The 15,342-nt window shown below is 39.2% G+C and overlaps 1 protein-coding gene across 2 annotated transcripts in view; it reads right to left on the bottom strand.

Moving 5' to 3' along the window:
- MTMR8 (myotubularin related protein 8) overlaps positions 1 to 15,342 on the bottom strand; it is a 249,806-nt gene that overhangs the window by 168,067 nt on the left and 66,397 nt on the right. For both annotated transcript variants that reach the window (XM_043457715.1, XM_043457716.1), the window contains exons 2-6: positions 14,870 to 14,992; positions 11,472 to 11,634; positions 6,904 to 7,061; positions 4,985 to 5,113; positions 3,681 to 3,815 (exon numbers count right to left, since the gene is read on the bottom strand). In XM_043457715.1, the coding sequence (XP_043313650.1) occupies positions 3,681 to 3,815; positions 4,985 to 5,113; positions 6,904 to 7,061; positions 11,472 to 11,634; positions 14,870 to 14,992 (708 nt within the window). The remainder of the gene's footprint in view (positions 1 to 3,680; positions 3,816 to 4,984; positions 5,114 to 6,903; positions 7,062 to 11,471; positions 11,635 to 14,869; positions 14,993 to 15,342) is intronic.

The following is a 15,342-nucleotide window of genomic DNA, read 5'->3' as shown; positions in this document are numbered from 1 at the left end:
ACTAAAGTGAGTGTTCACTAAGATTTTAAACTATGCTGACCTTAAACTATGCTAAGTTGGTTTACATAGAACAGGGGGAGACAGAAACTCATGGTAAATTCCTAGATAGGCTACAAGAGACTCTCTGTAAGTTTACTGATGTTGATCCCAAAAGGGCAGAGGAGGAATGATCTTAAAAGATAGATTTCTCACTCAGTCAGCTCCAGATATTCACCATAAGTTACAAAAACAGGCATTTGGACCAAATAAGTCTTTAGAAAAACTGTTACAGCTGGCTCAGATGGTATATTACAGTAGAGAATATGAGGAGGAGAAACGACAACAGAAAAGAACCAAAGGAAAGGCCCAGGCTCTAGTGATGGCTGTGAAAACTTCTATGAATCAGCCTGAAGAGAAAAATGCCCCGAGGAACCCAGGTGAAAAGGGATGGGCTTGTTATTACTGTGGAAAGGAGGGGCATCTCATGTGAAGTTGCCCTCAGGCATCTAAGCTGCCCCAGTTCCATGTTCAGTCTGCAAAGGACCATACTGGAGAAGAGACTGACCTCTGAGGTATAGGCCCCAGGGGGTCAAACTCTCAAGACAATCAGGACTGAAGGTGCTTGGGGTCCCCACACAAGCTCCCATCCTAATAACACCTGAGGAACCCCAGGTATTAATAACTACGGCGGGCCAATCGGTCGATTTTCTTTTAGACACTGAAGCAACTTTCTCAGTACTCACTGAAGCCCCTGGTCCACTTTCCTCCCAATCCACTACTGTAATGGGACTGTCAGGATGAGCCAAAAGCTATTATTTCAGTCTTCCTTTAAGCTGCAACTGGGACTCTGCTGTTTTCTCATGAATTTCTGATCATGCCACAGTCTCCCTCAGCCCTTCTGGGGAGGGATATACTGAACAAAGTCCAGGCCTCTGTTTTCATGAATATGGAACTCACTCTTTTAACTGAAGAAAATGTAAATCCTAAAGTATGGGCTGATGGAAAAATTGTGGGTTGAGCACAAAATGTTGTTCCTTTCCTTATCAAGCTCAAAGACCCTCACTTATTTCCACATCAAAAGCAGTATCCATTAAAGCCTGAGGTTCAGGAAGAGTTAAAACCCATCATTGAAAATTTAAAGGAACGGGGGCTATTCATTACTTGCAATAGTCCATGCAACATTCCTATTTTGGGTGTGACAAAGTCAAATGATAAATGGAGACTAGTTCAAGATTTATGAATAATAAGTGCCTAATCCTTATACTTTATTGTCTGAAATCCCTGAATGAGCCAAATATTTTTCAGTCATTGATTTGAAGGATGCTTTCTAGAGTTAAACCTATACTATACCATCCTCTGCCTATGACTTTAAGACAACTGAGAGGATTCTTGGGCACTACAGGCTATTGTCACATTTGGAGACCGGGTTATGGGGAAATTGCCCAGCCTTTAATGAGGGCTTGAAGGGAAGGGAAAGGGAAGTCACTCAGTCATGTCCAACTCTTTGCGAACCCATGAACTGTAGCCCACCAGGCTCCTCCATCCATGGAATTTTCCAAGCAAGAGTACTGGAGTGGGTTGTCATTGCCTTCTCCAGGGGATCTTCCCGATCCAGGGATCGAACCCAGGTCTCCTGCATTGCAGGCAGATGCTTTACCACCTGAGCCACCACGGAAGCCAATGAGGGTTTGAACTATCCCCCAATGACAGACTGTTTTTGCACACAGATATTGTCATAGATCCTAAAGCCTTAGAATTAAGTATGTGACTCAGCTTTCAGCTTTTCAAGAGACATTACAAGAACTCCGGGAGGTGACCCCTGACCCAGTCTCCACAATTGTTCTAACTGCTGTGTCTGTGGAGCACTCCCCTCCTCATAAACTGAAGGCTTAACATGGTTAGTTTCTCTCATTCAAGGAAAGGATTTTCTTCAAGTCTGCAAATACCTTCACCAACAACAATCATATGTGATGCCTCTTCTTTATCTGATTACATCTAACAAGCCTAAGATGGACTGATAACATATTGTACCTTAACTATGGACATAATGTAACTTTTAATATTGAGTATGTTTTAACTTGATTTAATGACTATTTTGCCTAACATCTGTAAATGTATAATGGGATCTGTTTCTAACCGTCTGAAAACTTTTAAGTTACAAATAGTTGTCCAGGCTCCTACAAGTGCCACAGCCTCCTCCAACTATTACTTGGGGCCCCTGGATCAGAGACACTCAATGTGAGGGTTAGGAGAATATGTTGCCTCCACAATTTAGGGACGACACCCCTCAAAAGCAGGAAGTAGTTGTGGAATGAAAATGATGCCCCTTTCCCTTGGCAACACAATTCTCCTAAAAGAAAAGGGGGGAATGAGAGAATCAATTTTTAGGTAGGTTGATAAGAAGTCTGTCGTCCCTGAAGAGGAACAAGGGGTCTGGAGCTCTCAAAGAGGAGATGGGGTCTGGAATTCTCAAGGAGGAGGAAAGGACAAACTTTTTTTTCTACATTCCTTAGTCTTAGTAAGGATTATATAACAACAATGTATCCTGCTTGAGGACATGTTTCTCCTTCTTGACAACCTTCTGACTAATCCTATTATCTTAAAATGTATATTATGGGAGTGGGTCTGGTAAAATCTTTCTATTGTTAATTCTAATCCTGTCATTTTAAAATGTAAATTGTGGGAATGGGTCTAGTAAGATCTTTACAACCTTAAGATATTCTTTTGATTTATTGCAATAACAAATTAAAAAGTATATAGCTTTCTTGCTAAGACTAGTTAGGGACCCTTTCTGATGTCTATGTCAGAAGCTTTCTCTGTCCTTTTTTATACTTCAATAAAACTCTGCTACACAAAAATTCTTGAGTGATCAAGCCTGGTCCCTGGTTCCAAAGCTAAATCTTCTTTGGAGATCACAAATCTGACATCATTCAGCATAAGCTACCAACTTCATGGCAAATAGATGGTAAAAAAAAAGTGGAGACAGTGGCAGATTTTATATTCTTGGACTTCAACATCATTGCAGACTGTGACTACAGCCATGAAATTAAAAGACACTTGCTTCTTGGAAGAAAAGCTATGACAAACCTAGATGGCATGTTAAAAAGCAGAGACATCACTTTGTTGATAAAAGTCCATACAGTCAACGCTATGGTTTTTCCAGTAGTCATGTACAGATGTAACAGCTGGACCATAAGGAAGGCTGAGTACCAAAGAAGTGATGCTTTCAAACTGTGCTTCTGGAGAACACTCTTGAGAGTCCCTTGGGCAGCAAGGAGATCAAACCAGTCAATCCTAAAGGAAATCAACCCTAAATATTCATTGGAAGGATTGATGCTGAAGCCCCAATACTTTGGCCACGTGATGCAAAGAGCTGACTTATTGGAAAAGACCCTGATGCTGGGAAAGATTGAGGGCAGGAGGAAAAGGGAGAGACAAAGGGTAAGATAGTTGGATGGCATCATTGACTCAATGGACCCGAGTTTTAGCAAACTCCAGAAGATAGTGAAGGACAGGTTAGCTTGGCGTGTTGCAGTCCATGGGGTCACAAAGAGTCAGAAATGACTTAGGGACTGAACAACAACAAGCCCATATGCACAAATCCAACTTTCCCATTAACACTGCAAAGCTCACTACATGAGGAGGGGCACTGCAGCATGAGTAAAACAGAAGTATTAGCGAGGTTTTTGATACATAGATACCTTTGGTCTTGTGTCTACAACATACAAGAACTGGCTCCTTGGATTTGTCTGGCGAATAGCCTCTAGCAGGAGCTCATCATCTATGCAACGAGTATAAAATCCAGACAGAGGCTGGCTACAGCGGCAAATGGCAGCCTGTAAAGAAAAATGTGCCAGTTGAGTGATCATATTTACAGGTGGTCAAAAATCCTCCTTGTTCCCATGTTCAAGGAGTAGAAGAGGATGAGCCAACTCAGGATAGTGAAATAAAAAAAAAATGCAGCCCTGAAATTCAGCATTTCAGTAACACTGAGCTCAGCTTCCTGCCTCCCTCCCCACTCCAGAATGTGGGCTGTATTGCTACAAACTGTCGCTCAGATAGTCTTTTCTTTCTTCTACATGGCTAAGATTCCCAACCCAGTCTTGGCAAACCCAGACTACAAGAAAATCACATCTTGAGTGTTTTAATAAAATTTTATCTATTTTTAATATGTATTAGGATAGTATTTTTCTTAAATTGTCTTGCTTTTTATAGTCCCAGTGATATCACCCACATACCAGAGGCTCACTTAAGAATTCAAGATAGAACAAACATCTAGAGTTTCTTAAGAGAACAGAATTCACTCATTTCAGGAGTCAAATGCCAAATCATAGTACTGGTTTGTTTAAAGCCATTTCAATATGAAAACAGCACAGCTATGTAGCAGGTACATCTAATAATGATCAGTTAATGAACTGCATTCATTTTGGTGGTGGTGTTATATAGTCTGCTTACTTCAACAGTCTGACACACACAACCACTTATATTACTGTACTCTTTAGCACTTGAATACCTGAGAACTTGACTATTTGTCTAATTCCAGATCTCAGAGAGACCACAAGAGGAAAGAACTATTATCCCTTCTTATGGAAGGGGACTCAGAGGAGTCAAGTGCTTTCCCATAAGACCCTAAATTATATGAAAAATAGTGAGAAAGAATAAGGAAATCTGTGTTATAGTGAGAGACAACAATCTACAAATATCCTTCCATATGACTGTTCCCTTTCATTTAACAGTTACTTACCATCACACAGGAGCTGGCAGAGCAGGAAAGAGTAAATGAACACACTACAAATGCCACTTAACATCTGCATAGCACTTTAAAATTTACAAAGTACACATATATTTTTCCTGATGTGACCCACTTAAAGCCACTCTAAAGTACTAAAGTTCAGAGAAGTAACATGCTTGAGGTCATAAAGCTAGTAAGTGACAGTACTGTGACTTAAATGCAGGTCTTCTACAGCCAAGTTTAGTTCTCATCAGAGAAGTTTTGTCAACTCACATTGTTCTCTTTGTAGAGGTAGGAGAGCACAGGCACACGTTCTTTACTTCTGAACTTCGAACTTCCAACCACCGTTCCCAATGTAACAGATTTAGGAACCACTATTTCAGGAGGGTAGGTATTGCATATCTAAAAGAAAACAAACTCAATTTTTTAAACTTAATCTTCTTACATTTTTTTTACCTGCTAGCAGCAACAGGTTGGAATGGCAATCACTCAAGCATTAGTTGCCCATTATTTATCAGCTAGAATCACTGATTCCTCAAAAATAAGAACAAAAATATCCTTGATGTAAAAAGCTCTTCCAAGTATGCTATTATTTTCTAGAAATGAAAATATTGAGATATATAAGAACAAAATGTACTTTAAGAGTAACTAACATTATAGGTAGAAACATTCTGCATATGTCACATTGCTAGAGGAGTTGAAACATGCCCTATGTGACTCCACTGGGAAAGGGCAAAAGCTTCAACTTTTGTCTGGTTTTCCCCAGACTTTACTCCTTTTCCCTTTGTTGATTTTGCTTTCTATATTTTCACTGTAATAAATCACAGTCTCAAGTGACTATATGCCAGGTCCTCCTAGTGAATTAATACACATGAGAGCTTCTATATTTGGCCCAGAAATCTTTCTGGAGATCTAGACTCAAATGCTTGATATCAAATACCTGATTTTCTTAATCACCTTAAACTCATGTCTAAAACTAAAAATGCTTTCTGATCCTCTTCTTGTGATCTTTATCTTGCTAACATATCCATACCCACTTGGGTCACCTAAGCCATAAACCAGGAAACCTGGGATGCCTACTAAACTTCTCCCTCTTTCTCCCCGCCACATTAATGTGTCACCAGGTTCTTTAACTTCTACTAACTAAATATCTGTTAAAACTATCTCCTCCTCTCCATCCATAGTTATTGCCTTAGTTCAGGTTCTCATCACTTCTCATATCACTCTCCTGCATTCTTAACTCCAGCAAACCAATTCTTCATACCAATATCAAAGTAATCTTTCTAAAATACAAATATATACCACAGACGAATGAAACTGGAGCCCATTATACAGAGTGAAGTAAGCCAGAAAGATAAAGACCAATGCAGTATACTAATGGATATATATGGAATTTAAAAAGATGGTAACGATAACCCTATATGTAAAACAGAAAAAGAGACACAGATGTACAGAACAGACTTTGGGACTCTGTGGGAGAAGGTGAGGGTGGGATGTTCTGAGAGAATAGCATTGAAACAAGCATACTATCAAGGGTGAAACAGATCACCAGCCCAGGTTGGACGCATGAGACAAGTGCTCAGGGCTGGTGCACTGGGAAGACCCAGAGGGATGGGATGGGGAGGGAGGCGGGAGGGGGGTTCAGGATGGGGAACACATGTAGATCCACGGCTGATTCATGTGAATGTATGTCAAAAACCACTAAAATACTGTAAAGTAATTAACCTCAAACTAATAAAAATAAATGAAAAAAATAAAATAAAATACAAATATACTTACAGACATTTCCAAGTTAAAAGACTGTTGCGGTTGTGGTCCTCAGGATAACATTCAAATTCTTCAATTTATCCGTGATCTGAGTTCACTTACTGACCTCTTTCCTTCTCTCCCTGTATAAGTTAAGATAGAATCCCTTCTCTAGGCTATTCCCCAAAGCTGAAGGCTCTTACTGGCATTCCAGTTTGACTTCCATATTCTTCATCTATGCTCCCATAGCACCCTATGCTTTAGACTATGAGAACTCTGACTTGGTGTTTTAAATGCACTAGTTATTTAATAAAAATCTTGTTGAATGGCTGAATGTTGAATGAAAAGGAGAGATAATGGGTGGTTTTTTCCCTTTTCAAAACTTTGCTTGCTGAAATACTTCTGTTTCAATTAAGTGAACCAAAAGAAAACAGTAACAAAATTACCTCATAGTTTCTGTTGGCATCTGTTATGGTCCAGTACCTGTTAGGAATTCCCATACGTCCAAAGTCTGATGTTTGGTCAATCAGCTTCCATCCATTTTCCCTCATGTCTTTTGAGAATTTGGGATTATATGAAAAAGCATACAGATCTTCAGGTAATTCTATAGAAGAAATATAGGCATTGGAATAAAGTAATAATGAATGAAACATAACACCAAATAATGCAATAAAGGCTAGATTTTATTCTTCCTAAGGGAGTATTTGTCATTAGCCCCGGAAAAGGACAATAATTTGTGTACAAGGTTGCCTTTATTTGTGTACAAGGAATAAGAACTGAAATAATGCTTCAGAGTCTTCTTTTAAAAATATTTATATGATCCCAATACAAAGCAGGAACATTCTGCCTGGTTTTCTGTAAAGTGCTGGATAATGGACTGAACTCACATGCTGAGAAAGTGGTCCTTACCAAAATTTTTAACTGATCTTCAATGTCCTAACTGCAGTACTTGTTGTGACATATTGCAAAACATTAGCAGTGTTCTTACATTTTGTTAGTGAGGTCAGTACCTGCTTCTGGCTGATAAACGGCCATCTCTTCTTCTTGTCAACCCCACTTCCCCCTTCCACAAGATTCAACATATAGTCAATACCTCATTTGATCATTTTATGTGGCAATAAATTGATTATGTGGCAATAAAACAGAAACCCAAGTAAGACGGTAGGTGCTGAGAGAGGGCATCAGAGGGCAGACAGACTGAAATCATAATCACAGACAACTAGCCAAACTGAGCATATGGACCACAGCCTTCTGTAACTCAGTGAAACTAAGCCATGCTATGTGGGGCCACCCAAGACGGACGGGTCATGGTGGAGAGGTCTGACAGAATGTGGTCAACTGGAGAAGGGAATGGCAAACCACATCAGTGTTCTTGCCTTGAGAACCCCATGAACAGTATGAAAAGGCAAAAAGATAGGACACTGAAAGATGAACTCCTCAGGTCAGTAGGTGCCCAATATGTTACTAGAGATCAGTGGAGAAATAACTCCAGAAAGAATGAAGGGATGGAGCCAGAACAAAAACAACACCCAGCTGTGGACGTGACTGGTGATAGAAGCAAGGTCTGATACTGTAAAGAGCAATACTGCATAGGAACCTGGAATGTTAGGTCCACGAATCAAGGCAAATTGGAAGTGTTCAAACAGGAGATGGCAAGAGTGAAGGTTGACATTCTAGGAATCAGCGAACTAAATGACAGAATGATCTCTGTTTGTTTCCAAGGCAAGCCATTCAATATCATGCTAATGCAAGTCTATTCCCTGACCAGTAACACTGAAGAAACTGAAGTTCAATGGTTCTATGAAGACCTTCAAGACCTTTTAGAACTAACACCCGAAAAATATGTCCTTTTCATTATAGGGGACTGGAATGAGAAAGTAGGAAGTCAAGAAACACCTGGAGTAACAGGCAAATTTGGCCTTGGAGTAAAGAATGAAGCGGGGCAGATTAATAGAGTTTTGCCAAAAGACCACACTGGTCATAGCAAACACCCTCTTCCAACAACACAAGAGAAGGCTCTACACATGGACATCACCAGATGGCCAACATCGAAATCAGATTGATTACATTTTTTGCAGCCAAAGATGAAGAAGCTCTATACAGTCAGTAAAAACAAGATTGGGAGCTGGCTGTGGCTCAGATCATGAACTCCTTACTGCCAAATTCAGACTGAAATTGAAGAAAGCAGAGAAAACCACTAAATCATTCAGGTATGACGCAAATCAAATCCCTGACAACTATACAGTGGATGTGAGAAATAGATGTAAGGGACTAGATCTGATAGACAGAGTGCCTGATGAACTATGGATGGAGGCTCATGACACTATACAGGACACAAAGATCAAGACAATCCCCAAGAAAAAGAAATGCAAAAAGGCAAAATGGCTGTCTGAGGAAGCCTTACAAATAGGTGTGAAAAGAAGAGAAGTGAAAAGCAAAGGAGAAAAGGAAAGATATACCCATCTGAATGCAAAGTTCCAAAGAACAGCAAGGAAAGATAAGAAAGCCTTCCTCAGCAATCAGTGCAAAGAAATAGAGATAAACAATAGAATGGGAAAGACTAGAGGTCTCTTCAAGAAAATAAGAGATACCAAGGGAACATTTCATGCAAAGATGGGCTCAATAAAGGACAGAAATGGTATGGATCTAACAAAAGCAGAACATATTAAGAAGAGGTGGCAAGAATACACAGAGAACTGTACAAAAAAGATCTTCATGACCCAAATAATCACGATGGTGTGATCACTCACCTAGAGCCAGACATCCTGGAATGGGAAGTCAAGTGGGCCTTAGGAAGCATCACTATGAACAAAGCTAGTGGAGGTGATGGAATTCCAGCTTAGCTATTTCAAACCCTGAAAGATGATGCTGTGAAGGTGCTGCACTCAATATGCCAGAAAATTTGGAAAACTCAGCAGTGGTCACAGGACTGGAAAAGGTCAGTTTTCATTCCAGTCCCAAAGAAAGGCAACCCCAAAGAATGCTAAAACTACCGCACAATTGCACTCATCTCACACGCTAGTAAAGTAATGCTTAAAATTCTCCAATTCTCACATAGGCTTCAGCAATACATGAACAGTGAACTTCCAGATATTCAAGCTGGCTTTAGAAAAGGCAGAGGAACCAGAGATCAAATTTCCAACATCTGCTGGATCATCGAAAAAACAAGAGTGTTCCAGAAAAACATCTATTTCTGCTTTATTGACTATGCCAAAGCCTTTGCCTGTGTGGATCACAATAAACTGGGAAATTCTGCAAGAGATGGGCATACCAGACCACCTGACCTGCCTCTTGAGAAATCTGTATGCAGGTCAGGAAGCAACAGTTAGAACTGGACATGGAACAACAGACTGGTTCCAAATAGGAAAAGGAGTACATCAAGGCTGTATATTGTAACCCTGCTTATTTAACTTATATGTAGAATACATCATGAGAAATGCTGGGCTGGATGAAGCACAAGGTGGAATCAAGATTGCCAGGAGAAATATCAAAAACCTCAGGTATGCAGATGACACCACCCTTATGGCAGAAAGCGAAGAAGAACTAAAGAGCCTCTTAATAAAGTGAAAGAGGAGAGTGAAAAAGTTGGCTTAAAGCTCAACATTCAGAAAACTAAGATTATAGCATACGGTCCCATCACTTCATGGCAAATAGATGGGGCAACAGTGGAAACAGTGGCTGACTTTATTTTTGGGGCCTCCAAAATCACTGCAGATGGTGACTGTAGCCATGAAATTAAAAGACTCTTACTCCTTGGAAGGAAAGTTATGACTAACCTAGACAGCATATTAAAAAAGCAGAGACATTACTTTGTCAACAAAGGTCCGTCTCGTCAAGGCTATGATTTTTCCTGTAGTCATGTATGGATGTGAGTTGGACTATAAAGAAAGCTGAGTGCCGAAGAATTACTGCTTTCGAACTATGGTGTTGGAGAAGACTCTTGAGAGTCCCTTGGACAGCAAGAGGATCCAAACAGTCCATCCTACAGAAGATCAGTCATGGGTGTTCATTGGAAGGACTGATCCTGAAGCTGAAACTCCAATACTTTGGCCACCTGATGTGAAGAGCTGACTCATTTGAAAAGACCCTGATGCTGGGAAAGATTGAGGGCAGGAGGAGAAGGGTACAACAGAGGATGAGATGGTTGGATGGTATCACCGACTCAATAGACATGGGTTTGGGTGAACTCCGGTTGTTGGTGATGGAAAGGGAGGCCTGGCATGCTGCGGTTCATGGGGTCCCAAAGAGTCGGACACGACTGAGTGACTGAACTGAACTGTGGCAATAACTTTTCCAGAGATGGATGTCTTCTAGAACCTTTTACAAATACTGGGCCAGCTAACAGATAGCCTCTGTCAATAGAATACCAGCAAATTCTAAGAAATTATTCTAGGCCACAGGTAGAAGAAAATGTGAGAGGAATATAATTCTAATCCAGAAACTAGGACTTTAGTCCACAAACTAAAACCAGAGGAAGCTTATGGGTTAGCCACCTGGAGTTGGGTTGGAAGATGAGAAGGTCAGGTCAGAGGAAGTAGGGATAACTGCATTAAGGACTCTGATAAATTTCATAGTTTGCTAGTTGGAACCAAAGGTAGGGGTAGGAACAACAGGCAAAACATAAAGCTTGGAAGACAACAACAAAAAAAATTTGCTCCAAAGCAGTCTTACTTCCTGAACTGTGGAAAAATTTACAAGTTGATACTTAAGATGAAAGAAAGAGAAGGACGTAACACCTGTCAAACATCTACAATATACCAAGTACAGAATGAAAATGCATGAAACAACCATCATGGGGAGCTTATACTATCACTATTTTTACAACTGAGGAAGCTGACTTCAAAGGTTATGCATCTTGCCCAAATACCATGGAACTGTAAGAGACAGAGCCCAGATTCAAACTTATTTAGGTCTATTGAACTCCATAGCCCATGATCCTTCCATTATGCTGTTCTGGTGGAGGGGTGGATAATTAAAAATTATCTAAAACAGATAAAAATACTTTCATAACTACCTGGTTGAGAAAGCTTTAGCAGTGAAATATAAATCTCATGGCACACAACATCAGATTCTAAAACAAAGTGGGCCACCCGGAAATTCTTGCAGCGGAGGATCAGGGGGCAACCCAGGCTAGTGACAGGCAATTTCTCCACAGTGGCAATATGATGCAGTGCAATCTACAAAACAGAAAAGAACATCAACAACAACAAAGATCGCAGACAGGCACTAGATCTATCACTATCAGTGTGCTTGACTCTCAGTAATGGTAACAGCATAACCAGAGATGCGGTCATATCTACAGCCTATAACCATCCATTGTAAGGCAAAACTGGGTTTCTCTCAAACAGAAGTAAATAGTGGTAAAAAAAAAAAAAATCTGCCTGCAATGCAGGAGACCTGGGTTCATTCCCTGCGTTGGGAAGATCCCCTGGAGACGGGAATGGCTATCCACTCCAGTATTCTTGCCTGGAGAATTCTATGGAGAGAGGAGCCTGGTGGGCTACAGTCCGTGTGTTGCAAAGAGTTGGACACAACCAAGCGACTAACACTATCACTTTCACACTTTCAATGAAAAGCAAATTATGGTATTATAAAACTTCTCTCTCCTTAGGGATGTAAGTAAGGTTAAGAGATTTATGGGGCAATTGTGGTGAATTTGGCTCAGAACAGATGGCTTCAAGAACTACTGTTGTTGTTTAGTCTCTGGGTTGTCACGTCCGACTGTGTCTGTGCAGAGTCGTGCCCATGCAGAGAGTCGAGTCTGACTCTTTGCAATTCCATGGACTATAGTCCACTAGACTGGTGGAATTTAAAAATCATAGTAAAATGATTTTCACAGAGGAAAATCAAACTTCCTTTTGTTCTATCAAATTACTAGTTAAAATGATTAACAATTGGTATTTTGCTTTATTGCTCATGAAGTGGTCCATGATCATTAACTATTTAACCCCTGTAACAATGCTTTAAGGTATAATAATCCCATTTCAGGAATGCAGAAACCAAAGCTTTGAAAAGTGAATTCTTCATCAAAGGACATTCAGCCAAAAAGTAGCACAGACAGAATTTGAACCATGGCAGTCTAACTTTGTTTAGGGTTATTTCTCTAGAAATTCTAAAAACTCTAGTCCTGGAATTAAAATGTAACTAGAAATATTACAAGGAAAATTTCTCTTCCACATCTTAGACTCTAGTGACAGTAAAGAAGAAATGAAGGAAATTTTTACCTAAGTGACTCAGGGAATAAGTAGAAACTATAAGACTAAGGACTAAAATAACTATACATAAGCACTGTACTGTAGTTAAGAAAGCTATTTCCCATGGGAGTACAGGTTCATAACTCTGATTTAAAAAAAAATATGAAGGATTATTAAATCTTTAGTTTCATCATCCCTGCTCACGCTAATGCAGCAAAAAAGAAATGTGTGGAAAAGGAACTGGTACAAGAAACTCTATACAAATATTGCAAGTCTCTCTTTATAATTTCAAAATGCCATGGAATCATGGCTTTACATTTTTAGTCTTTGATGTTCTCCTCCTATCTGTGTCTCTGATGTTTCCTGCCACTAAAGTCTAAGTGTACTCTTTTCATTTTCTGGACTTCCTGACCTGTACCTGGAATGGCCTTCCTATCATCATTGTATTTTCTTTTCTTCCATCTCATACAGTCTATGCCCCAGCTCCCATTTATTTTGAAAAGAAATCTCTTTCAGGAAATCTTTTAATCATATCCATCATCTAAGAATGGGGTAGATGCAAGACTATTCACATGTTCCAAGAAGGAATTTTCCATCTTAATGTCTGTCTTAACTATTTTGTCAAACTTAATTCCTGTTATGGCAGTTTTGAAGGGCCAAAAAGCTACTGATAATGTAACAGGAATTAATATATCAAATTTCAAGAAAATCAAAGCCCTCCTGATCAATATTGTAGATCTATGTTTGAGCAGTAAAACACTGATCATTGAGAACAGGTGCCAGGCAAAAAACTGGTGACTTAGAAAGAGGCAGAAAGTAAAACAGACTAAGGCCGGAAAGAGCTTCATTAACAGTACTAACTGGGTAAATATGCCTCCTTTGACATATAGAAAGTTAACATAAGTTCTCCCTTTCCGATCTAGTCCATTAGATTTGAAATAATACCCAGTAGAAACAAATTTGGAGATGTATGCTGTCTGTAAATGCAGGTAGAAAGGGGAAAGGCTCATGACACAGTACTAAAGAACTAGTTCCCAAACTATTAGAAATTAAAGAGTCCTTACTAATTATATAATCTAACCACCTCATGTTACAGATGAGGAAACTGAAGCCCAGAAAGCAAGAGTCACTTGCCCAAGTTCATATAGCCAGTTAGTGTACAACTGAGTCTAGCTAAAACCAACTTTCCTGATTCTTCTTTTCTCAATCCTTTCATCATACCAACATGAACAAGATATAATGTCATATGGGGAAAGTTATGGTATTTTTAAAAAGGAAGTATTAAAATACTTTTTAAAAATGTATAGTCTGTTTAATTCATATTATACTTATATAATAGTCTCTATCATGTGCCAGACATGATTTTAGGTACAACATTAACTTTTTTATTCCTATAACTAGGCATTATCATTTCCTTTATTTTACAGATGAGGGAAGTGAGCCTCAGAGAAGTTAAGTAACTTGCCCAAGGTTACAAAGGTAGTAAATGTTGAAGCTGAAGCTGGGATTTCACCCTGAACACACTAGCTCTAGTCTTAATTGCTGTGCTATGCCATATACCAGAAGCATGTTTTACTTGTTACAGAGGTCTAAGCTTAACTCTAGCTAATGATTAAGATTAAATGATGATACTTTAGGATAAGTAAGGCATAAAGTAATGTAAAGTAATGTTAGCAGTGCTAAACTAATTACAAGATATTATTTAAAGTTGTAACAATGTACACACACACACCACTCTGTCTTAGGTCAGACAGCTGGTCTATATTATTGATACCCAAAATACAGTCCATGGGCCACCAGCATCACCTGAGAGCATTCTAGAAATTTGAAATCTTAGGCCTGAGATTCTGCATTTTTAACAAGCTCCCAGGTAATACAGATGTTCTTAGTTGTTGAACCACATTTTATGTGTAGCAAGGTTTTAAATTACTTCAGGATGCTTACCAAGTAGGCATCTTGAAAATAAGTGGAGACCACTTTACCTAAAAATATTGAGGAAAAGTCTCATATAGTTTAAAATGACTATAGTCAACAACTTGAGGGAAGAGAAATCATATGATTCAATTTATGAAAAGACCCACCCAGAATAGAGTCTTTGAAGAAAAGGTTTTACAGCAGTTTAACTGTTAACTGAAATTTCAAAAAACTACCTTGTGAGAAAGCATGTATACAAAATTCTTCAACACTCTTTGATATTTCTTCTTATGAACATACATACCCATGTCTCTTTTCGGGCTGCACCAGAAGCTTCTACATAGATCAGGTGGGTTGCAGTAAGATACAGACTTCCATTAGCTGGTTTCTTACCTATATAACGATCCAGTAATTTCACATTTTCTACCTGTTATAAGGGTGGGGTGGAGAAAAATGCTGATTAAGTTACCAACTCACCATCTGTGATTAAAGTGGGGTAATTCAAAGTAAGACAAATGGTCTTAATTTACTACAAAACTTTGAGTTTTTCTAGTTTCTGTCAAGGTAGCAAACTAGTATGATCTGTGTTTCTTTTTCCTAAATCAACCATGAAGTAACTATAAAAGTGAGAGGGAAACATGGATTCTAAGAAGGATTAAAATTCTAGATGATGTTACTATGATGGGGTAGATGTGTGTAGAAGATAAATAGGACATGGACAAGGTACTAATCTTATTGGAGGGAAGTGGCAGTTATTGTGTATGGAAAAATCAATAG

The sequence above is a fragment of the Cervus canadensis genome, chromosome X, assembly GCF_019320065.1.
Source record: "Cervus canadensis isolate Bull #8, Minnesota chromosome X, ASM1932006v1, whole genome shotgun sequence".
In the NCBI taxonomy this organism is placed as follows: Eukaryota; Metazoa; Chordata; class Mammalia; order Artiodactyla; family Cervidae; genus Cervus; species Cervus canadensis.
Note: the sequence above shows the minus strand (reverse complement) of the source record. Positions and strands in the feature narration are given on the sequence as shown.